Source organism: Hydra vulgaris, chromosome 01 (assembly GCF_038396675.1).
Source record: "Hydra vulgaris chromosome 01, alternate assembly HydraT2T_AEP".
Lineage (NCBI taxonomy): Eukaryota > Metazoa > Cnidaria > Hydrozoa > Anthoathecata > Hydridae > Hydra > Hydra vulgaris.
The window spans coordinates 29,456,040-29,480,769 of record NC_088920.1 but is presented as its reverse complement, the minus strand read 5'-3'; the positions used below and the strand labels follow the sequence as shown (position 1 = coordinate 29,480,769).

Here is a 24,730-nt window from a genome sequence, read left to right as displayed (position 1 = left end):
CAGCTAGCTTATACGCTTTCTCAGTTAATTTGCTCAGCTGAATTAAACGGGCTTGTTAAACGAAAATTGAGTAAACGAATGCCGTTTAAAGAGCCTAAACTTAATAAACAAATAAAGGAAAAATTTTAATTTGATGCAGGGGGTTTGTACTTATGGTTGGGAAAAATTTGCGTTTTAAAAGCAAACTTGTAAAATAATTATTTAATGTTGCTGATAATTAATTATATGATGTTCTGATTATTTTATTACTAGAGATAAAATTAATCTTGGTCAACCTAAAATCTATAAAAAATAGTTCATAAACTTGTTAATTACATTATCTGAAAAAATTTTTTACCTCCGTCTCATACTTAAATTTCAATTTTGTTTTATTAACTTAAACTCTGTTTAATCGACATTCTGTGCGGGTCAAGTAGTTGCGCAGATTATTTGTGCTCGCGTGGGCAATGGCTCGCATGATTAATGAAGTAATGTGTTAGCTAACTGTTCTTCTGTTTTGAAGTGTTCCAACAAGTTAAGTGCACTTCAGCGTGGAAGAACAAAGCTAGCCGAGCTAATTTGCACAAATGATATGTAATGCATAAGAACGACTTTGTGAAGAAAGTTCGAATATTGTTTAAGAGTTACTGATAAGTTTGCGCATATGATAGTTTACAACCAGTCCCATAATTCAAAGATGCCTGAACTTCAACAAGAAGACAATGCAGCTTTTGATCAGTAAGTTAAAGTTTTTAAGTTGCAGTTATAATAGAAAAAATTTGCAGTAAAAGCAAAAGTTCAAAATGAGCATTTTCAAAACAGATTTTTTTCCTGTTGTTTATTTTTATAATTTAATGACATTTGAAGCTTAGAATAATTTTTTATTTACTTGCAGAGAGTGGCAATATAAAAATGTTTAAAAATATTTTATTGCATAAAAATCTTTTTAGAAACATGAATATTGATCGAAAAAAGCATACATCGTATAGTATAAGAGACATTCTTGGACTTAAAGAGGGAATAAAATCAAACGGTGAAGCGAGTTTAGGAAATAGCTTTGTTGACGCAATACCTTCAACTCGGTCACCTCAATTTCCTGAAAGTGATTCTGTTTCTTCTCCAGAATCTTCTAGATCACCAACATCACCATCTTTAAGAGTGCAATCGTTAAATATTGGAGGAAGCATATCCGGAGGTAAGATAAATTTGTTAAATGAAAGCAAATATAATGATTACAAAGCAGTATTATTAGCAGAGGCGGTTCTACAGGTGTATGTGGGGGTTGCTTCGCCTCCCCCTCCCCCCACTCTTTCTTAAAGAAAGCAATTTTCAAGTTATAGTTGCCTAGAATCGCCTCTGATTATCAGAGTCATTTAATAAGCATCTGTTACTATAGTTATTATTAAGAAACTTAAAAAAGCTTGGTTTGGGTTGAGAATTGTTAAGGCTGCAAATAACAAACGGGTGCTAAAATCAATATTACCCTATAACATTGTTGGTTTAATTTTAAAGTTGAATAAAAAAAGAACCTTCAACAATAAAACCGTTAAGTTGGTTAATGTTACTTGGGTTAATGAACAGTAAACATGCACAAAATTTTTTTGCAGTCACACAAAATTATTATCAAACTAATTTGTTTACACTTCACAAACTCAGCGTTGGTACTACTTTAACAAACAAAAGCATCTTACTAAAACTAACACTAAAGACATTAAACAATACTATCATTTTTTCTAACAACGCTAAATTATGGTAACAATTATGGCCATTGATGGAACACTATTAGCGTTAGCAGTCAGCATTATTGACACAAAACTAAGCAACAGCGGCATAGGATACTATTGACACAAAACCAAAAGAAGCTATTCTAACAATGTTACAATAAAACTTACTTCAAATGAAAAAACACAAAAATTAAGCTTATGATACGTAAGGAAAAAAACTAGCCCATGGTGTTATTAATACTGACCTAATCAACAAAGGGCACAATTTATACAATACTAAACAATACTAACAAATGACACTACTGTACTACTGATACTACTGTAAAAAACAATAATGTTTTTTCTAGTGACGACTGTAAAAAACACTAATGTTTCTTAGCGTTGCATTAGTGCTACTAATACAACACTAAGAAATATTGCTATTGACATTTTTAATACTCACAAGTCCCCACAATAAGGAAAATTTAATACAGCACATAAAAACACTTTTAAACGACAGTAAACAATTCTAGCTCAAAGAGCTATTGATACGACTGCATAACAACATTAATAATAACAACATAGAAAACTGTTTGTACAACACTAAGCAACAATTACTTACTTAAGTGTTGTTAGTAGCGCCTTGATTCACTATTGATTACTTGATAACGTCATTAAAACTATTGATCACTAAACAAAGTTCCTAAAGTAATTGATACATGACTAAACAACCTACTGAAACTAACGATCCCAAAATAGCGTAACTGTAATTATTAGTAAAACATTAAAAGCGTCACCGAGATTTTTAATATAGTATTAAACAAAGTCACTGTAACACCGCCATATAGTACTTTTAAAAAACGTCACAGAAACACCACCATATAGTACTATTAAACAACGTCACAGAAACATAACTATATAGTACTATTAAACAACGCCACTGAAACACTGCCATATAATACAATTATTACGGTACTAAATAAAAAAAAGTTTAAAGCAGCTAGTACAAATTGTTACTTGTTACTATGAACAATTATGACAAAAATAAATTTCAAATTGGATGATCATATATTTCATCTAGAATCTTTTATTTTTACGTATTCAAATACAAGTAAAACTTTTTAAATTTTTTATTTTCAAACAAGTAGATTTTCCATTATATTTTTCATCAAATATATTTTTTGCCCAAAAAAAATGCTTTGCCCTAAAATAGAAGAATATAATTTTGATGTATAAAATAAAGATAGTGAGAAGAATATAGTTTTGACGTAAAATAAAGACGGTAGGAAGAATATAGTTATGATCTATAAAAAAAAGATGGTGGGATAGTTTTGAAGTATAAAATAAAGGTGATGGAAAGATACAATTAAACTAAAACTTGTTCAAAAAAGGTTTTGGTGAGTACAGAAATTTGATATTATTTATTTATTTTTGTTGGTAATTTTATTGCTAGAGATCCTACTTAAACTAGCATTTGTTGAACGATTTTAAATTGTAACACGGTTTTAAATAGTAATACTTATTTAAATAGTAACAGTCTTTTAAAAGTTTACTCAGTTTTAGCGGCAAAATAAGTTGTATTTTAGTTACTATAAAAAAAAAAAGTTTTTTTTTTCTTACCATTGCATTTTGCCTTTTTACAAACAGTCTGAACAAACAAGCTAATAAATAAAAACTAAAAACTACAACAAAAAAGTTTAAAATGTCTCTTTTTTTATAATGGTATAATTTTGTGATACTATTTAATAACACACACTAAAAAAAACACGCCCTTACTATTCTAACACAAAACAGACTTTAGATATAAGGATAATTAGATAAACTATTTTGTAGTCATGAATCTGACCACGGCAAAAAATATTGCCCTCTTGAATGTTTCAGTTCATTTATTGTTATTTACTCAGTTTATCAGCACCGTCTTAATTTCAGCGCTACAAAGTCATTGGTAAATATTGATGACTTTGTTTAAAAATTCGTTGGAAACCATATAGTTAACAAAATGGTTTGGCCAATATGATTTACAAATTAATTGTAGCAACGTAGTCAAATATGGTTCTGAAAACACTGATTGTTTGCGGCCATTTTATTTTATATAAAACATATGGATAAAAAAATCTTGCATACATTCATACATACACCTATAAATAAACTTACATACATACATACATACATACATACATACATACATACATACATACATACATACATACATACATACATACATACATACATACATACATACATACATACATACATACATACATACATACATACATACATACATACATACATACATACATACATACATACATACATACATACATACATACTTACATACATAAATACATAAATACATACATGCATACATACAAGCCTACATACATACATTCGTACATACATACATACATACATACATACATACATACATACATACATACATACATACATACATACATACATACATACATACATACATACATACATACATACATACATACATACATACATACATACATACATACATACATACATACATACATACATACATACATACAAGCCTACATACATGCATACATACATACATACATACATACATACATACATACATACATACATACATACATACATACATACATACATACATACATACATACATACATACATACATACATACATACATACATACATACATACATACATACATACATACATACATACATACATACATAAAAACATACATACTGAGAAACGGATAGACTGACAGACAAAGCAACAGACGGTCACATAGACAAACAAATAACAAAATTTACGTTCATAGAGCACACATAGTTACGTACAGATAGGCAAACAGCTGAACTTACATTTGTATCTACATGCAAACATGCATATATACATAAATACAAACAAACAAACAACCAAACAGACAAACAAACAAACAAATACATACATACATACATACATACATACATACATACATACATACATACATACATACATACATACATACATACATACATACATACATACATACATACATACATACATACATACATACATACATACATACATACATACATACATACATATATTTTTATTGTCGTCATCATTGAAATTTATTTAAATTCAGTTAAATGTTTTAACAAATATATTTTTTTAAATAAAAAATCTTCGAGACAGTTTTTATTTAAATTCAGTTAAATATTTAACTGAACTTAAATAAATTTCAATTATGACGACAATAAAAACCGGTTTGCGTAGTTAAAAATCGACTTTTCAACGGCGGGGTAAACTTTTTTCAAAAGATATGCAAATAAAAGTTCATACCGTGCTTTTTACGTAAAAGTTCACCAAACTACAGTACAGGAGTATGGGGTTGAAAAAAAGTCATAACCCTAATATGCATACATACATACATACATACATACATACATACATACATACATACATACATACATACATACATACATACATACATACATACATACATACATACATACATACATACATACATACATACATACATACATACATACATACATACATACATACATACATACATACATACATACATACATACATACATACATACATACATACATACATACATACATACATACATACATACATACACACATACAAACAAACATACAGAAAAAAAAACAGACAATCACATGGAAAAACAAAAAATAAAACTTCCTTTCGTAGATATGTATAGATACATAAATACATACATACAGACAGGGAGATAGAGAGACAGACACACATGTAGACAGAGATACACACACAGATAGAACGTAGATAGACCCACAGACAAATAAAAGGCCAAACTTACATTCATACACACATTCATGCATATATAGATATTTACATACATAAAAAATAGACATAGACACACAAACAATAACGCTTGCTTTCATAAATACACGTATACATAAAAATTGCAGACTGACACACAAACAGGTAAAATCAAACTTACATTTATACATACATACATACATACATACATACATACATACATACATACATACATACATACATACATACATACATACATACATACATACATACATACATACATACATACATACATACATACATACATACATAAATACATACATACTTACGTACATACATAAATACATACATACATACATAAATACATACGTACATAAATACATACATACATACATATATACATACATAAATACATACATACATACACACATAAAGACATATATACATACATTAATACATAATTACATTTATACATACATACATACATAAATACCTACATACATACCTACATACATACATACATACATACATACATACATACATACATACATACATACATACATACATACATACATACATACATACATACATACATACATACATACATACATACATACATACATACATACATACATACATACATACATACATACATACATACATACATACATACATACATACATACATACATACATACATACATACATACATACTTACGTACATACATACATACATACATACATACATACATACATACATACATACATACATACATACATACATACATACATACATACATACATACATACATACTTACGTACGTACGTACATACATACATACATACATACATACATACATACATACATACATACATACATACATACATACATACTTACGTACGTACATACATACATACATACATACATACATACATACATACATACATACATACATACATACATACATACATACATACATACATACATACGTACATACATACGTACATATATATATATATATATAGTTATATATAATATATATATATATATATATATATATATATATATATATATATATATATATACATATATATATATATATATATATATATATATATATATATATATATATATATACATACATACATACATACTTACGTACGTACTTACATACATACATACATACATACATACATACATACATACATACATACATACATACATACATACATACATACATACATACATACATACATACATACATACATACATACATACATACATATGTATTATATACACTCACACACTTGAGTTAAGTAAACCTTAGCAATTTTCAGCCCTAACTATTGCAGCTAGTGACTCTATTTATTGCAGTAATTTGACAGTTAACTAAATAATAATATGGTAATTTAGTTATTGATGACGCAATTGCTACTGTGGTAAGTCAATTGTTACTAATGTAACAGGGAAAAAAAACTTGTAATATTATATTCAAGACATTATGATAAATTTTGTTTCTCACATAATATATTTTAGAGATGACAGCGGCATCGAAACTTTCAAATATTTAAAGATAATAGAGTGATATAATGTTATTATTTAATCAAAACTTTTTTTAACCGACACAAATGAAATACACAAGTATCTTACATCACAAAAATACAATTAACACCAAATACGAACACCAAATATCAAAATAAGGTTTTTTTATACTTACTGCACATTAGCATTTCATGATGGACTTGCTTTTTATTTTGATTAACAGCCTTTGACCTATCAAAGCTATTGAAATTTATTTTTTATACCAAAAAATGTAGTTCGATGAAATTTGAATAGCCAATGATTCTGCTTGTCATTATATTATGTTTTCATAAAAGCTGTTTTTTATTTGTTTTGTTTTTTTCGTTTTGTTTTTAAAACTATTTTTTACATTTTTGTTAAAATTTTTTTTGTTCAAATAAAATGAATCTTTTATTTCTCTCATTCAAATCATGAAATACCCATTCACACACATAAACACGTGGACTTACTAACCAAACCTTTTTTCCTTCTACAGACGATTGCGAGACGCTAGACAGCCCGACATTAGACCATGACGGAGCTCTGACGTCTGACGAAGTTAGTCCGACTGTACTCGACACTTATCGACAGCAAGCTTTGAGCATGCCGTCGAAAAAAAGAAGATATAGAACAACTTTTACAACGCATCAACTTGATGAACTCGAAAGAGTGTTCAACAGGACACATTATCCAGATATATTCCTGAGAGAAGAAATGGCTGTAAAATTGGGATTAACAGAAGCAAGGATACAGGTAAATTTTTTATACAATTTGCAACTGCAAAAAAAAGGGAAACCTTTTTTGTAATTTTAATTTGTAAATATATAGAGCTCGATTATTATTATAAGCTGTAGTACATATCTTGTAGTACATGTATAATGTTATGAGGTTTTTGAACGTAGATCATTGAAACCATGTCGTCAGAATTTACGCCATCCCATAAATCGAGTATGGCTATTACATGTAACGTGTATAACTTTTTTTTGTTTGGTATAAAATTAGATTTTATTTTGAGAATTTTTTAAGGCAGCTTGTTATAATTAAAATACATATTGCTGCAAATAATTTTTCAAGAATTTAAAAAAAAAGTGGAATGGACAGATATGGGCAATGTTTTTTAATATTAGGTCAGTCACCTTTTTTAAGAACTTTTGTTTATGTTTTTAGGTGCTTAGAAAACACAAATTAATTAAGATGAATAAATTTTCTTGGTTTACATAACTACAAATACAACTCAAACTGCAATTCAGACAATAGTTCGCAAGAATATTAACTAGTATACAGACGGTGATTTGTTAAAAGTCACTTAGTAAGCTGACGGTTAGAACAATATTACGTGAGCTAATGTAATATGATGGTGTAAGTTAATGTTAGCAAACTAGTTGCATTGTTTTCTGTCTAAGATTATCAACGCTATACCTTCTGTCTAAAATTATCAATGCTATATCTTTTGTCTAAGATTATCAACGCCATATCTTCTGTCTATAAGTGTTAACGCCATATCTTCTGTCTACGATTATCAACGCCATATTTTCTGTCTAAAATTATTAACGCCATACCATCTTGACTTAATTCATTGATACTTACAAGAGCCACAAAAGCATTTTTTGTTGTTTGGGAAATAATTTTAAGACATGAAACTTATTTCTTCGCATTCTTACTTTTTCAACTGAAGTTGCTTTGCAAAAAAATGTAGCAATTGTAGTCTGGGAATAACAAAACACCAGTTTTTTTTCCCTTTTGAAACAATAAGTTTCAATATAAAAAATTTTGTTAACTAACGCATGGGTTTAGCTGATTTTTTTGCATAAATATTTATTGTTAAACAGTTCAATGACTTTGTATTTTATCATTAAAGTTTTTTCTCACTTCAACCTTTTTGCAGCTTGTGGTAAAGACAACATTTTTGTTACAGTCTTTCTAAAGTTGGCAACGTGTGAATTTTAAAAGGTAGACGTTGCATTGATCTTATTTGGTCTATTATATCATTTAATAAATTTTAATCTTTATAGAATTCTTCACTTACCCAAAAAAGCAGTTCTCTAACTAATTAGTCTATTGACATATTAATCTCTAACTAGTCAATAGAACAATAGATTTCGGTAAAGAGTATTTTAATTTTAAAAGCCTACAAGATGACTAGTTTAAAAAAAAAAAGGATTTGTCACTCAACTAGTTTGTGAAGCTATTAAACATAATTTTCTGTTGGCTCAACTGCATAATCAATGCATATGTTCCATCTAACGTAAAATACGTTTCGGTCACTCCTATGATCAATTAAGTTGTGCCAACTAACTCAGTTTACACAAATGCAAATTCGATGTAGTTGGATGCAATCCGTAACTAATAAAGTTGTATCAAATAATGCAGAATGCGGTTTGCCCATTTGCATTTTGCGTATGTATCACCCTTATTTGAAATTGGTATTTTATCTTTGAGTCCCGGCGTGAAAAGAACGTTTTATTTGACAACAATGTATATCTGTACTCATCTGTAATTTATTTTGTTTATAAACAGCACTATACTATATACTACTTAAAGTACTATTTATAAAAAAAAAGATGTAAAAGTAGAAAACGCACTGTTTTTAAAAAGGTATAGAACCACAAGAAATGTTTTAGCACAATTTAGTATATAAAACTTAAAATGCTATGTAGTTAATTAATACAATCACATAATGAAACGAGACATGCACAATGCCAACGTTAACTTGATAGCCAGCCAAAGGTATGCCAATGCAAGGCCAACCTACGACCTACTATAATACTACGTTGGAACAAAAATAGCAAGTGCGTTAGATTAAAATTGCGTCAACTAATTGTGGTTTTTACTGCTTGAGCAATTGAACACTTCTCAGACAGTAGCTGGTTAAGCCGTAAAAATCCAATATTGGGTTCGTAAAACAGTTAATGGTTAATAAAATAGGAAATCACTGCATTCTTATGCATAAAAAATTAAAAGTATTTTTAAAAGTTTAAAAAGACTTTTTGTTTAGTATGTAAAACAATTTTAATAACAGGTTGGTCTGGCCTGTTAGTTGTACAGTTATTTAAATTACATAAGTATAAGTTTTAAATTAATTATTTAGAAAATAGTTGATATTTTATTAGGTGTGGTTCCAAAATCGCCGTGCGAAATGGAGAAAACGCAACAAATCTACTTCTTTGTCTAGTCCAACGTCACCTCCCCCACTTCCTCAACTTAACAATTACCTTAAACCCTATACCCCCACTCAACCATCCACACCTTTTAATAATAGTATATCGAACTCACTTTTTTTAAAATCTCTTAACCATCCCTCTCAAACTGAGAAATTTAACAGGTTTAATGGAAATCTGAGTACAAAGCTTGAACCTTGGTATGAAAATAATATTCGATACATTCATCGCAACATATATAACTATGATTCCAGGAGCATTAATAATGGATATCGTTTAATAGATAAAGATCAACCACTGTCGTGGTGGCCTGTTCACGGACAACCAGTTTAAATCAACTGTTTAAATTTTGATTTAGATTTATGTTTCATGTTAGACTTTCGTTAAAATTGTATTTGTTTTAATGTACTGCATTTTCGAAACAGTTTTAATGTATATTGTTTTGGTTTAGTAAACTTAGTGTAAATACTAACTTGTTTTAATACATTTTAGTATTAATGCTAACTTTGTCTTGTGATTTTAGTTGCTTTTAATAGTTTATTAATAACGCAGTAATTTTTTTAAGATAATTTTTGTCGAAAAAGTTTTGTAAAAGTATTTTTTGGCTTGCATAGATTTACATTTTTATTAAAATTTTATAACAATTGAAAATTGATATCGAATCGATCATTTAAAAATTTAGAAATGAACACTCGTAATCAGCTTAAATAGATTTTTGTTTGCCCATAATAGGGTTGCTTGAAGTCCGGCTTTTATGTAGGAGAATGCACTGTCGAACCTGTAAGAATTAAGATTTACTGTGTTCTCCTTCGTAAAAGTTGGACATCTGGCCACCTTAAGCCCATAAGCACCAAAATTTATTTATATGTTATAAAATAATGCTAAGTGCTTTGTGTGCTTGGGTGTTGGGTGTTGTGTACTTGGGTGTTAGTTTAGATATTGTTTTAGTACTTCATAATAAAATTATTTTCCTAAACAAACATTTTTAAACAAAATAATTTGTATAAATTTTCTTTTTTTTACCTATTTTCGTTATGATTACTTGAGATTTCTAAATTTATTTATTTCTAAATTTATTGATTTTTATTTGAGATGGGATTTCTAAATATACTTTATTGACGTTATTTGAGACGAGATTTCTAAATATAATTTATGACGTCACTTAATTGTAATTTGTGTATGACTATAAATATTTTAATGTTATTTACAAGCATTGTCATAAATTTTTTATGTAATTTTTCGAAATTTTGTATATTCTGTCGTAATATTTGTTATTGTAAAATTATACCTACAAAATTATAAATAGTTTTTAAATGTTTTAAATAAATGTTTATTAACTTCATTCATTTGTTTATTTTTTTATTGATGTTTAGTGTATTTTATTATTATTATTTCATTTATTTAACACCCAATGTAATTTACAAGGTAAAAAAGAAAAATAAGAAAGTTATTTCTCGTGATTTTCACTTAAGAATTTTTTCTTCCAGAATTTGTTTAAAAATTCCTCTTTGCTCTTTCGCATTCCAGCACTCTATTGCATGTTTCAAAGTTTGTTCAACTTCGGAGGGAATTTCACTTTTAGAAAGTGCTATTTTTATCTTCTTTTTATTTTGAATTAAGTTTTGAAAATTTAGCATCCGAAAACGGCATAGGTCCTGAATATCGCCAACAAACGAATGTTTAAATAAGGGGTGTTTCAGTTGTGAAAAGATAATTTCTGAAGTTGTTTTATTATTAAGAAGACGAAGAAACAAGTTTAATTTATTTTGTTGAATACTTTTTGAAATTTCCTGGATCTTAAATAGCGAATTTGTATTGTTCTTACTGTGTTTTGAAACATTTAAAAGTGATTTTAGTGCACTCCTTCCAATTACATCTAGCTTTTTCATCAAATCAGAATTATTTTCACATGTCTCCATACCATAAGTTAAGGTAGGGACTGCCAATAATTTATATATATAAGAAATAGAACTTGGGTGGGCAAACCGGATTCCAGATTGAATAAGAGTTTGAACAACAGCTCTATAGTTTGAAATTTTTTCATCAACATTTGTATTATTGAGTGAAGCAAAAGTTGAATGTTTAGTATCCCATGTGAATCCCAGATGTCTAAGTTTATTCTGAAGATTTATTTTATTACTAGATATCGTTATCGTATTGGTTTGTATTTGTGCTTTACCTGAAATCAAGAATTTACCTGAATTCAAGTATTTGTTCAAATTTAAAGAAATTTCAAGACTTAAAAAAGACTTTTAAATAAATAAATAAATTTATACCAAACCATAGATGAAAAAATGCAGCAATGTAGAAAACCAAATATGAGTAATGTGATGAAACAACAAGTGTGAACACCAGATCTGACTAGTGTTAATAAATTACGAAGTGTTAATTTAGTGGTGACTAGCATCCACCTTTAAAACTTTACCCAAGCTTTTAGTTTCGCACACAATATACAGGTTTTAAATAAACACAGCCGTAGCTTTCTAGTAGCAAACACAACCAAGGTATCAAAACAACAATGAATCAAGGTTTTTATTTTCAATAAATATAACTCCAATGTTTACAAGTTTTAACAAAAATTTATATGCAATAAAAACTCTGAAAAGTTGTTATAAAAAAAGACCGCTCAAACATGTTAACAAAAATTATTGACTAAAATTTAAATCATAAACCACGTGACGTCATGGAAAATTCTAGCGTTTTCCAAATTACACTCCTACTAGTAGGAGTATAGTATACTATAACCTTAAGAACAATATTAACAAAAACTGTGGTATTACATAAGGCCGGATAAATAAAAAAAAGAAATTGCTTTTACTCAATTGTAATTGCTCAGCTTTACAAGAATAAAAATTTCAGCAAAATTGCTAAAATTTTTATTCACGTAAAGCTGAGCAAGTACTTTAAAAACGCTGAGTAAAATAATTGCTTTTTTTATTACTCTTTGTTATAAGAACATGTCAGTTTCTTAAAGCTTATTTTTATCTTAGATATTTTCCTGACACATCATCCTTGTTTCTTAAATATTTTGTTTCTGATATATTTTTAATTTGCTATATATAGTTTTTCGCGTTCTAACGCTAATTGTCTCAACTCGATTTTATTTTGACGTCAAGAATAAGGCATAAAGGTTGAGTATTATTTTGAGGTCAAGTGTGTTTCAGGTAACGCAGAATGCCATATTTGTCTACAATTTTTTTTTCAGCTAAAAGTTATAGCTGAAAGTATATTTTGTTCAGTATATTATCTGGCCGGCTAACATCATTTCTATCGGCTTAAACTTTGTATGAATAAAACTAACAACCTATCTTTTTAAAAGACGACAAACTACTTGTGATTAACCACGTTCTGGTAAACGATTAACCAAATATTCGTAAAATGCGAACAAAATGAAAACCATACTTCTGGTTAACTTTTGTGAGATTACACCTACTCGACTCCTATTAGACCATACCAGTAGACCAACTTCGAGACTTTGAGCAGCTGTGGAAAGGTAATTAGGGCTGTCACTCAGAGCCAAGAGGTTTAATTTTGGGTCTGGCCAGATAAGTAATATGGGTAAGAAAGGTTCCGAGGTTTGATTTCAGGTCTGGCCAGATAAGTAATATCGGTAAGGAAGCGAAAACTTCTAAGTTAAATGCTCTTTAGCGGTGTTCTGTAAAAGGATTGATTGATCTTCTTGATGCACCTTAAAAACTAAAATGAAAAAAAGTAGACCTATTCAGAATTAGATTAGTGGGATAACACTCAGCTTCCAATCAAGTGCTTCATTCTCTCAGCTGCACAACACAAACACACCTGCAACCCCTGTATATGTCTCAATAACATTATTACCTTTTCTCTAATACAAAATATTATTTTATTATTTTATATTATTTAGTTATTTTTTTTCGTTTTTCGTTTTTTTATTTTTGCAGTTTTAAAATATTCACAACTTTTGTGCTTATAAATAATAAAAAAAGGTCATGGCTTGAAAACGAGAAATTTTTGTCTTATTTCCAAATATCGAATATTATGTAAACAGTATATTTTCACACGTAAAAATATGTTGTCGTTCGTAAAAATCATACGTCGTATTTACAAAAGAAAAAAACAAGAATAATTATTATAAATTCTAATATTTTTTTCAAATAACATCTGAACTCATGCTCATAAATGAAATTTCAAACAAATTGTGTTAAAAAAAAAATTAACTTTTTTAAAGAATCAAAATGCGCTAAATGTGATAGCCACACTCGATTTATGGGATGAAATAGATATAGCCCATGTGTTTTATGGCAATTATAACATTTAACTATACCATAATATATAAGTGGTATAAGTATTATAACCACACGTAAGCCAAATGTGTTTACCACCTAAGTGATATAAATACCATAGCCACAAATGGGCCATTTTTAAAACGAATTTGCTATCATTTAATGACATATGTGGCTCACATCAAATTTTTTTACACACGCACACACACACATATTAGATGTCTAACTTACCAAGTTTTATTGATTGAAAATTAAAGCCGCTTTTATTATTTACAAATTTAATCCGCGACTTACATTAAAAGCAAAAGCTATAACCAGATATATATAAAAGAAAGTTAAAAATGCATTTTGAGAATACCTAAGTTCCCTATAAATTAAGAATCATTAAAAAAAACTCGTGTTAAATATATAGAATTCATATTAACATCATATTTACTTTATTTCTATAAAAAGAAAAGCTATACAACATAAAGCCTTATACTAGTAGCATTTGGTGAAACAAGACCTAGATTTATACTTGGTGAAAAAAGATCTATATAAAATTTTAACTAAAAACAAAGTGTTATCTAAATTGCTAGAAACCTATCAAAAGTTATCAAAATTAAAAATATATCACAAAAAAAAAAATTATAAAAAGACTTCAAACTTAATCAAAATATTTACTCTAAAAAAATATAACCATATAAGTTTTTTCTTATTATTTAAAGTTTTTAGAAAATGAGTCTAAATATAAAAAAGAAGCAATTATAAATTCAATTTTAATATTTTCAAAATAATTCATATTTTAATCCAAAATCCAAAAACAAAAATCCAAAAAAAAAAAAATTTTTTTTTTAAAACTTTTAAAATAATATTAATTCTTTATTTTTATTTATTTATTTATTCTTATTATCACCCAAATTACAGGTAAAACAAAGAAAGTGTATAGAACTAATAGTTCATACTTTCATTCTAAAGTCTAATTTAAATTCTTCTTGGAATATTTTCCTCCATCAAATTTGTAAATATTAGTCTTTGTTCTCTTATATTCCAGAATTTAAAGAATTGGTTTAAAATTGCCTCTATATTGTCTCCGACGTTATCGTAGCAACGCTTAATCGTTATTTTTTTCCCTTTGATCAAACACTGGGCGAAGTTTAGCTCAAGTTGATTGCACATTTTTATTACTTCGTTGATAGATAGGTTATCTTTAGTAACATCAGATATCTGCGTCAAAATCAATGAAAAAGAAGTCGGATTGCTCAGTAGTCTGACAAACAAATTTAACTTGTTTCGAATGAGAATGGTAGATATGTCATCAATTTTAAAGAAGGGGTGCAGGTAGTTTTTGCTGTACTTTGATATATTAATGGGGAATTCTAATGCTGACCTTCCAATAGCGTCCAATTTATTAAGAAGTGAATTATTATAACAACAAATTTCTAAGCCGTATGATTCGGTACAGCGAGAGATTTGAACAAATATACTATAGTTAATGGTTGACAAAAACAAATACCAGATTTTATAAGAGTAATATATTCAAAGAGCTTGGTCAAAATAGGCATGATACTAATTCTGCGATAGTTATTGGGATTATCAAGAGATTTTTTATAGGGTTTTACAATAGGAACAATTATGGATGTTGATAGGTACTTCGGCACCACTCCATTATTGAAGATATTGTTATAAAACTTTGAAAGCCATGAAAGCAGGTTGTTGTTATAGGAGTATTTAAGATGTTCTGCAGTAATTTCGCATGAGTTACAATAGATTTACTTTGCGGCATTAAAGCTGCTTGGAAGTCATGTTGCAGAACTAGCAAAAGAATATATGCTAATAAGGTTTTTCATTCTTAAAAACCAAAAAAAAAAAAAGGTTTGTCATAATCATAAACGTAGCCACTCTCATATAAAAATTAAATACTGCATATTTTTTAACGAGTTTGGTAAAGTGAAGATTTAAAACATATTGGATGTTTCAACATTATGCTTATTTAGGCTTAAATGGACTTACTGGAAGTTTTCAAAGTACAAATATGATACCAAGTAAAAGTATTTTGATTTTTTCACATACATTGGCAAAAGTAAAAACATCAAACGAGGGAGAGAATTTCTCTTCATTTTTAATACTAATAATTTGTTTTATATCCTCATCTTAGTTGCTATTATTGAGAAAAAGGAATTGATGAAATTCACCGAGTAATACCTAAAATTACTCTTTAGGGATCGTCCATAAATTACGCAACGCTAAATTATTTAAAAAAATAAAAGTAGGAGTTCTTTTACGAAGGAGCTCTTCTACGCGGTGATTTTTGTTTAACTTAAATGAGCTACTTTGATTTTTTATATTACTAAAAGTTAATCTCTTTAATTTTGTTTATTAGTGAACTAGCGTTGGGTAATTTACGGACGATCCCTTACCCAGGTAATTTTTTTCAGTCAGGAAAAAGTACACGGGTAATGAAAACACGCATACCCCGTATATGTAGCCTTTTAAGTTTAATCGACTTGAAAATACTGCAGAATGTCGTCTGAATATTCAACTGCGAAACAATACAATGCCTATTTACGCTATAACTGTTATATATCAAGGGTTAAAAATCAAAATATTTTCCTATTTACTTCGGCATTTAGCTTTTGACGTCAGTCAAAGCGACAACTTATGTAATAAAACATTTTTGGAAGTTCTTTTTTTAACGTTTTAATCACTACGCCATCTAAATATAGTTTTTTTATTGTAAGTTTCCGGCAAAAAGAATATTTGAAAGTAAAGCGTGTAAAAGCTTTACTTTCAAATATTCTTTTGCACGAAATAAATGTGAAAGAATTAGTACGTCATTTTTTTTATTGGTTGTATTAAAATCTTTTGGTGCAAATCTGGTGATAGAAAAAAGGAAGGTTTTAAAGATATAAAACTAGTTAGAAAACTGGTTTACAGTTTTAAGAATAACCCAAGCCTTTCACTAAGGGAACGCGTAAAAATATATGGATTTTCTCATAGTTTTGTTGCAAAAGTTAGAAACAACCATGGTTTTCATTCTTTCAAAGCACAAAAAGTGCCCAACCGTTCTGAAACTCAACAAAAAAGTGCAAGAACGCGCGGCAGAAAGTTGTTTGACAATTTTATTTTAAAAAACTTCTGTATTATTGAAGACGATGAAACTTATATCAAGTACGATCATCAACAAATTCCTGGTGCTGTTTATTATATTGCCAAATATAGACGAAAAGCAGATAAGAAATTTAAATACACAAAACATGACAAGTTCGCTAAAAAAAGCTTTGATTTGGCAAGCTATTTCCGGTTGAGGCAAAAAATCAGCTCCTTATATTTCTCAGTCCACACTTTCTGGTCAAATATATGTTAAAGAATGTTTACAAAAACGCGTTTTACCTCTCATTAAATTACACAATAACAGACCTGTGTTCTGGCCTGATTTAGCTTCAATTCATTATTGTAAACTAGCTATGGAATGGTATAGAAAGAATAATGTGAAATTTGTGCCTAAAACAGAAAATCCTCTTAACTGTCCAGAATTGAGAGTTATTGAAAAGTACTGGGCTATTATTAAAAGAAAAAAACAAGAGCTTTGCAGAAACATTTAAGATATAAAAATATCATTTAAATAAGCATCAAATAGTTTTGATTCTTATTCTGCGCGCAAGCTTATGGGTACCACTAAACCAAGAGCTCGAAATTGTATTAGATTCCCGCAAGAATAATAATTTTTTTTTTAATGTTTGATCTTCTCATATTATTGTATTAAAATTATTACTTGATTCGAAATAAAAAATTGAGTACTTCTTTTTAGTTGTTTTTCTACTTTCACATAACACCTTTACTACTTTAAAAATTTTATTCAGCTAAATTTTTAGCTTAAGTTGGGGCGACTGAATAAGTGCGAATTTCATAACTGCGAACTGGCATAAGTACGCCAAAAGAATTTGCTCACATTGGCATAAGTGCGAACCAATTGCAAAAACTGGCATAAGTGCGAACTGGCACAAGCGCGAATTAGCATAAGTGCGCCGAAAGAATTTGCAAACATTGGCATAAGTTGCGAATTGGCAAGTTCGCACTTATGCCAATGTTTGCAAATTCTTTCGGCGCACTTATGCCAGTCTTTGCAACTGCTTCGCACTTATGCAGATTCGCAGTTATGAAATTCGCACTTATTCAGCCTCCTCCTTAATTTGACTAAAATCTAAGTGAATTTTTCTTTACTCAGTGTCAGAGTTTTTAATGTGAATGAAGAGATTATCACCTAAAAATCAGCATAATCAATTTTTGATTAATAAGGCTTTATTCAAAATTTAAAGCAAGGGGCCCATGTTAGGCTACTTCCATGAAAAATGGGCACCTAGCATTTCTTTGTTCAGCGGTTACTTCTTAACGTAAGGCATAGTTACACTTAATTTTCTGATATTAAATTGTAGAGCATAAATTGAATGCCCTGAAAAGACTTTTTTACAATTTTTGGAGGGTTACAGCAAGTTCATTCTATCATTTTTTGAAAAGGGGCCCGCTTTAGGTTACCCTCCCCCTAGACCTTCACTTATTCTGATCATGATTCAATATCTGTGGTAGACTTGACGGGTTTTAATGTTCGGCACAATTATTCAAAAATTGTTTCAGGTAATAATATACCATTTAATTTAAATTAATTTAAACCATTCAATTTTAAAATTTTCTACGCCTTCTTACATCTTAAGCTGAGAGAGAAAAGAGAAGCAAATAAATAACGTTGATTTATTTCAGTTTTTTTTTAGGCTGCGGTAGACTCATTGGTAGCTCTGGTATATATTTTTTGCGCATGGTGAACAGAAACTTCTCTTATTTTTCCATTGTTTTTCATTTCAACAAGAGCAGCACGTGCCAACGACAAACGAATCTTTAGACGCTCTGAAACAACTGATGGCGTAATTAGTTTATATTGAGGAACCTCTTTATATAACTTTTCATAAGTTGCTTTATCAAAAAGAACCATGTTGTTCAATTTGTCACGAACTTTACCTTTGGACCATTTCTAAAAACACACAAAAAAACAACATTAAAACCTTTCAAAATTTATTTAAAACAAAACAGTAATAACAAAACAAAAAAAATATTTAAATCCCTATAAAACCACATAAAATAGTCAAAACAAAATAACACATAAAATGGAAACACATAAGTCAATAAATAGCACATAATAAACTTTACAACACCTTTTTGCAGCACTAAGTTGTGATTTTTAAACTTAGAGTTGTTAACAAGGCCACACCTTACAAAGTCTAGACCAAGAAAATTTCAAGGTCAAGATTAAGAGTTAAGACCAAAACATACACAAACAAAGATAAAAGACTTTAATTTTTGCCTTAAGTTAAGGCCAATTATTAACAAAACTATAAGTAGCAAGGTTATGTGAAGAATTAAATGAAGTCAATAAGAAAATGTTTTTAAGGCCAAGGCCTCAATTTTTGGCATATAGGCAAGATTAAGGCCAAACAACTCTGAAACTTAGTAGCATCACTAACTTTTTAAGATAATTAGCAATATATAATATCAAATATCTAGCAACACCCTTTATATTAACAGCCTAGTAATATTCACCCTGATCAACCTGAACAAAATATAACTTTTTTATATACATTTATTTAAATTTGTATTATTTGACATCTAGATAATATTTAAGTGTAGTAAATCAACCAGAACAAAATATCAACTAGCCGACCAGAAAAAAAATTATTTTATTTCACAATTACAACTTGCTCAAACAAGAAGCCATCATCTACACTTTTTAATGCTAATTTTTATAATTCAATGCATTTTTAACTAATCAAGTTTAATAGATATACATTATACTAATAACAGGTTTATTTTATATTTCAATAATATTATATTTTGACTAATACCACAGATCATTAGTATAATATACATCTGATCATTGACTTTTTTTTGCATATCACATGTTGTTGTTTTTGTTTTTTAAAATATCAAAACTTATCATTAAAATTTGGTATATATACACATGCGCACATATATATACATATACCATTTGTTACTTTTAACAATGCTTCAAAAAAATTTGCAAAAAAGAATTAAGTCTCATACAAATTTTGAATTTCCATATCCACATTCTATATACTGAAATCTATTATTTAATTAAATATTAGACTAATTGAAAGATTTATGTTCTAAAAATAGAGAAAGAAAATATCAATTTCTGTTCATCTGCAACCATGAGTAGATCAGTTTTTCCTCATTTTCTTAAAATCAATTTACTTGGACCGAGCTTGCTTGGCGAATATATTAAATCCTTCTTGCTTGGTATGTAATAGTAAAATAGTAATGTAGAATAATGTAGAGTAATGTAGCACTAAAAAACTACTAAAAGCAACAGAGTAATAACACTACTGATTTAAATCCAATTTTCTGCCAATGTAAAATTTAACACAATTTATTGAGAAAATCTAAACCAAGAAAAGGCAGTAAGTTTTGCACTTTTGATTTTGCGGCATACTAGAAATTGCTAATCATACTGAAAGATGTGATAGCAAAAAAATAAACTGCTAATGGTTCACTAATACTGAATGCTTTGAAAAGGTTATAAACAATGCCTTTAATGCAGTCTTTACCAGAAATGTTCAACCACCAGAGTTTTATTCTTACTTTTAAACAATTATACTAAGGCTTTGATTAAGCTTAAAACTAGTAAAAAATGCATATTAAAACATTTAAGATTTATAATAGACACACTTTTGGTACCTAATTTTCATTCGCCCAAATGGTTGCGGATGACAGAGGGGTTACTTAAACATTTTTTATACTTGATTTAGATAAAATAAAACATTTATTAAAAAAATGGAAAATAATGTCAGAGATAAAGGTTTTCAATATTGTTTCCAATTTATTAAAATTTAAAATGAAATCATTAGATAGTAAGATGTTTTTAACTCCTTTAATGGTTTAATTTAAATAACCATTTCAGATATTTTATATTTCTTCTTAATATTAGGGTGTTTAAACACTATCAACTCATTTACCATGAGTTTTACATTCACCTTCCATATTTTGTAGTTGCCTGGTATTAATTTATAGAACTATTTTTATACAGAAAAACTTTGTTTTGGGACTTAAGGACACAGTAGTAGTATTATATCTTCTTTTTTAAGGTTGAGAGAGAGGGGCACAGCTTACACCCCTCCCATAAGTTGATGTATACACCACTTGTATACATAAATTTTTGTATAACATAATTTTATATAGTATACTGACTTTATTTTAGTAGAGACAGTAGTATTTATGAAAAAAAGTAATTTTTTGATACTATGGTGTATCAAACTATCACCACCACATCTCCATCATCAACATACACCCCTCATATACTTTGATGGTTTAATATAAATTTATAACAACATTTTTGCGTATTTAAAAAATTTATATCTTGAAAAAAGAGTTTTCTGAAAAAAGTGTTTAATTTCTTATGGTAAAGGTGGTGGTTTATTGCTATTCTATCTCCTGGATGCGCCCCATGATTACTGGCCAGTATAAATTTATAGCCCACATCCTACATCTATTTTTTGATATCAAAATATTTATATTTTGATAAGAATTGACAAAGTTATGACTATTAAACTTAATTGTGTCCGGTTTCTACAGCAAGTCCATATATTGAAAAATCAATACTTAAACCATCATAACTTTTGAAGGAATTTTGATGCACCTAATAATATTAATTTGGGTAAAACTTTACCCAAAAGTAAATCTTGAGCACCTGACAAAGTTTAACAAAATTTTCAAAGTAACATTAGTAGTACAAATAAAATTAATTATTAATATTACCTTCTTTTTGGCTTTGCCACCACCACCAGCGGATGGCTTAGGTTTTTGAGCTTTGGCTGGTGCCTTGGCATCCTTATCGTTCTTCTTTGGCTATAAATTATAAACGAAACCAATGAAAAAAAAAAAAAGAAGATAGCAAAAAATAGTATAAAACAAAAACAAAACAATACAACATTTTCATTTAAAAAAAAGTTAACTACTACTATGAAAGTTCTTAACGAACCTCTACTACTGTTACCTAACACTTCCTTTCATGTAGATGCATTCATATAACATGTACTCATATAATACATAAAAACCTATACAAAACTTCACATTAAGCAATTTAGTATAGCTTAACTAACTTATGTTATCATCAGCTGCTAGGAGTAGTAGAAAAAACTTAGCTTCATTGAATAACTTTTAAAATAAATTAAGGAAATTTTCAAATTTAAAGAGTTGCATGTACTAAAGATGGCATCAGAAACCATTCAACTTGCCAGATGTTTTTTTTCCCCTATACTCATAACTACTATGCTGAGAAAATGAGATTGTACAGTATTTTAAAATGCAATGGTATTCACAAAGATTTTTTACATTATTTTAAACACAAGATATTACAAATTAAAGTAACATATGATACAATACAATGGTTGATACAATGTTTTTTTATTGTATCAACCTTGATACAAAAAAAGCATTGTACAATTAAATGATTGCAACCTGCATTGATACTTTATAAATTTGAAGAACTTTATATAAAAGGAGATAACTATAACTTCTTTTTAGCTCGGCATAGGAAAATGATTTTCAGATAAGTAGTAAGTGATTGACTGTTTTATTTGGTAAGTTTATAGCAGCAATAATAAAAAACAACAACCAGCAACTTCTGCTAAATCAAATCGTAAACTAAGATACAATGTTTTGAGTTTATATAATTAATAAAGTAATAATAATTAATCTTTTAAATATATTTTATATCTTAATCATAACGTTGCTGCAAAAACAAAAATTTATGGCGTCGTTCAGCAAGACTTGACCAAAAAATTTTTAAACGTCTATAAAAAATTTTTTTTCTAATTAGGCATTAAGATAAAAGCAAATTACATTTAAATGATTACAGGTATTGCAAACTCTAAACAATTTTACTTAACACTCTCGCGTAAGAAAATTTGTTATGTTGCCTTAGATTTGCAACAGTTTTAAAAACAACATAGAATAATATTAAAAAATAGATTCTACTCTTTGGAGCTGATATCAGCTAAAAAACATCGAATTTTTTATAGAATTTAAGCATAAACTTTAAAACAACTAACCATTATGTGGCAGCCTTTTCGCACAAACAATATTAAAAGACTTCGGCAACATGCGTTAACATTATGAAACTTGAATTTTCATTACCAGACCTTAAAATGGTAACCGCATATCCAATTAAAATTTTTTTCGCCTCAAAATAATAACTTCAGATTATTTTTTTTAACGTTAAGTATAAAAAAAAATTTAATATTATGTTACATCTTTTAAAATGGTTAACTTTTATTAACTCCCTACTCTCTCTCTCTCTTTTCTCTCTGGCTAGCATTTTTTCTCACTCTCTCTCTCTCTCTCTCTCTCTCTCTCTCTCTCTCTCTCTCTCTCTCTCTCTCTCTCTCTCTCTCTCTCTCACACACACACACACACACACACACACACACACACACACACACACACACACACACACACACACACACACACACACACACACACACAAACACACAAACAAACACACATATCACATGCGGTCCATGTGTGGCTAGTATTTTTTAGACTACTGAAAGTCACACTAAATACGAGGGAACGCCGCACGATATTTTTGCGTAAAAGTTTCACGTGGGCCACAAGTGGGAAGTCTATTTTAGTCATATATGTGTAAACTCCTAAATTAGAGGGAGTTACAAATTTTATATGGCCATAGATTTTGAACGCTGAGAGATAATACAAAGAAACTTAAAATTTGTCGATAAATATAAATCTAGTTGAGAATAGTACAAAAAATATTTAATGAACTTGTTGCCCTTTCGTTTGGGGTGGGGTGGGGGGCTGGAGCGTTATGATGAAATTTTAGATCATTTTATTCCCAGCCTCCAATCATTGTAATTTTTTACAAAGCATCATTATTTGACAATTTAAACATACAAATGTTTGGCGTTTGCTCTATGACTGGAAGTTATCTCGAACACCAAAAAGTGCTGGATCCGTCACTGCTTCCAACCATTTTTTTTTAGACCTTGAGATTTAATGAAAACAAAACTTGAGATTTATTCAAAAACTTTGAGAAAGATAAAATCTAAAAAAAAAGTACAATTTCTCAGTTTCGTTTCAAATAAGTCAAAAAAATTAATATTTAAGTTTGATTTTTAATGCTACAACATTTGCTTTGCAACTGCTTTTTTCGCAATAATCAGTTTCTTGATGATTATTATGTAATTTTTCATCCAAAAGAACAGAAAAACTG

The 24,730-nt window shown here is 28.6% G+C and overlaps 2 protein-coding genes across 2 annotated transcripts; one reads left to right on the top strand and one right to left on the bottom strand.

Annotated features, from left to right (window-relative positions):
* The first annotated feature begins 405 nt into the window (after positions 1 to 405).
* Positions 406 to 11,537, top strand: LOC100200211 (aristaless-related homeobox protein). Its single transcript, XM_065787863.1, has 4 exons — positions 406 to 717; positions 930 to 1,174; positions 7,534 to 7,790; positions 10,148 to 11,537. The coding sequence occupies exons 1-4, from the start codon at positions 644 to 646 to the stop codon at positions 10,526 to 10,528; spliced, it is 957 nt and encodes a 318-aa protein (XP_065643935.1). The 5' UTR covers positions 406 to 643; the 3' UTR covers positions 10,529 to 11,537.
* Positions 11,538 to 19,168: 7,631 nt separating this feature from the next.
* LOC100199000 (small ribosomal subunit protein eS25) lies at positions 19,169 to 23,673 on the bottom strand. Its single transcript, XM_065787862.1, has 3 exons — positions 23,553 to 23,673; positions 22,258 to 22,347; positions 19,169 to 19,459 (listed from the first exon to the last, which is right to left on the bottom strand). The coding sequence occupies exons 1-3, from the start codon at positions 23,553 to 23,555 to the stop codon at positions 19,199 to 19,201; spliced, it is 354 nt and encodes a 117-aa protein (XP_065643934.1). The 5' UTR covers positions 23,556 to 23,673; the 3' UTR covers positions 19,169 to 19,198.
* Positions 23,674 to 24,730: the final 1,057 nt, after the last annotated feature.

What these genes read in the sequence shown, in the direction of transcription:
- LOC100200211 (XM_065787863.1), top strand. Translation starts at nt 644, where the DNA reads ATGATAGTTTACAACCAGTCCCATAATTCAAAGATGCCTGAACTTCAA. An exon ending in GACAATGCAGCTTTTGATCA is followed by an intron (nt 718 to 929) that starts GTAAGTTAAAGT and finishes AAATCTTTTTAG; the next exon opens with AAACATGAATATTGATCGAA. An exon ending in TAACAGAAGCAAGGATACAG is followed by an intron (nt 7,791 to 10,147) that starts GTAAATTTTTTA and finishes ATATTTTATTAG; the next exon opens with GTGTGGTTCCAAAATCGCCG.
- LOC100199000 (XM_065787862.1), bottom strand. An exon ending in GTGGCAAAGCCAAAAAGAAG is followed by an intron (nt 19,460 to 22,257) that starts GTAATATTAATA and finishes GTGTGTTTTTAG; the next exon opens with AAATGGTCCAAAGGTAAAGT.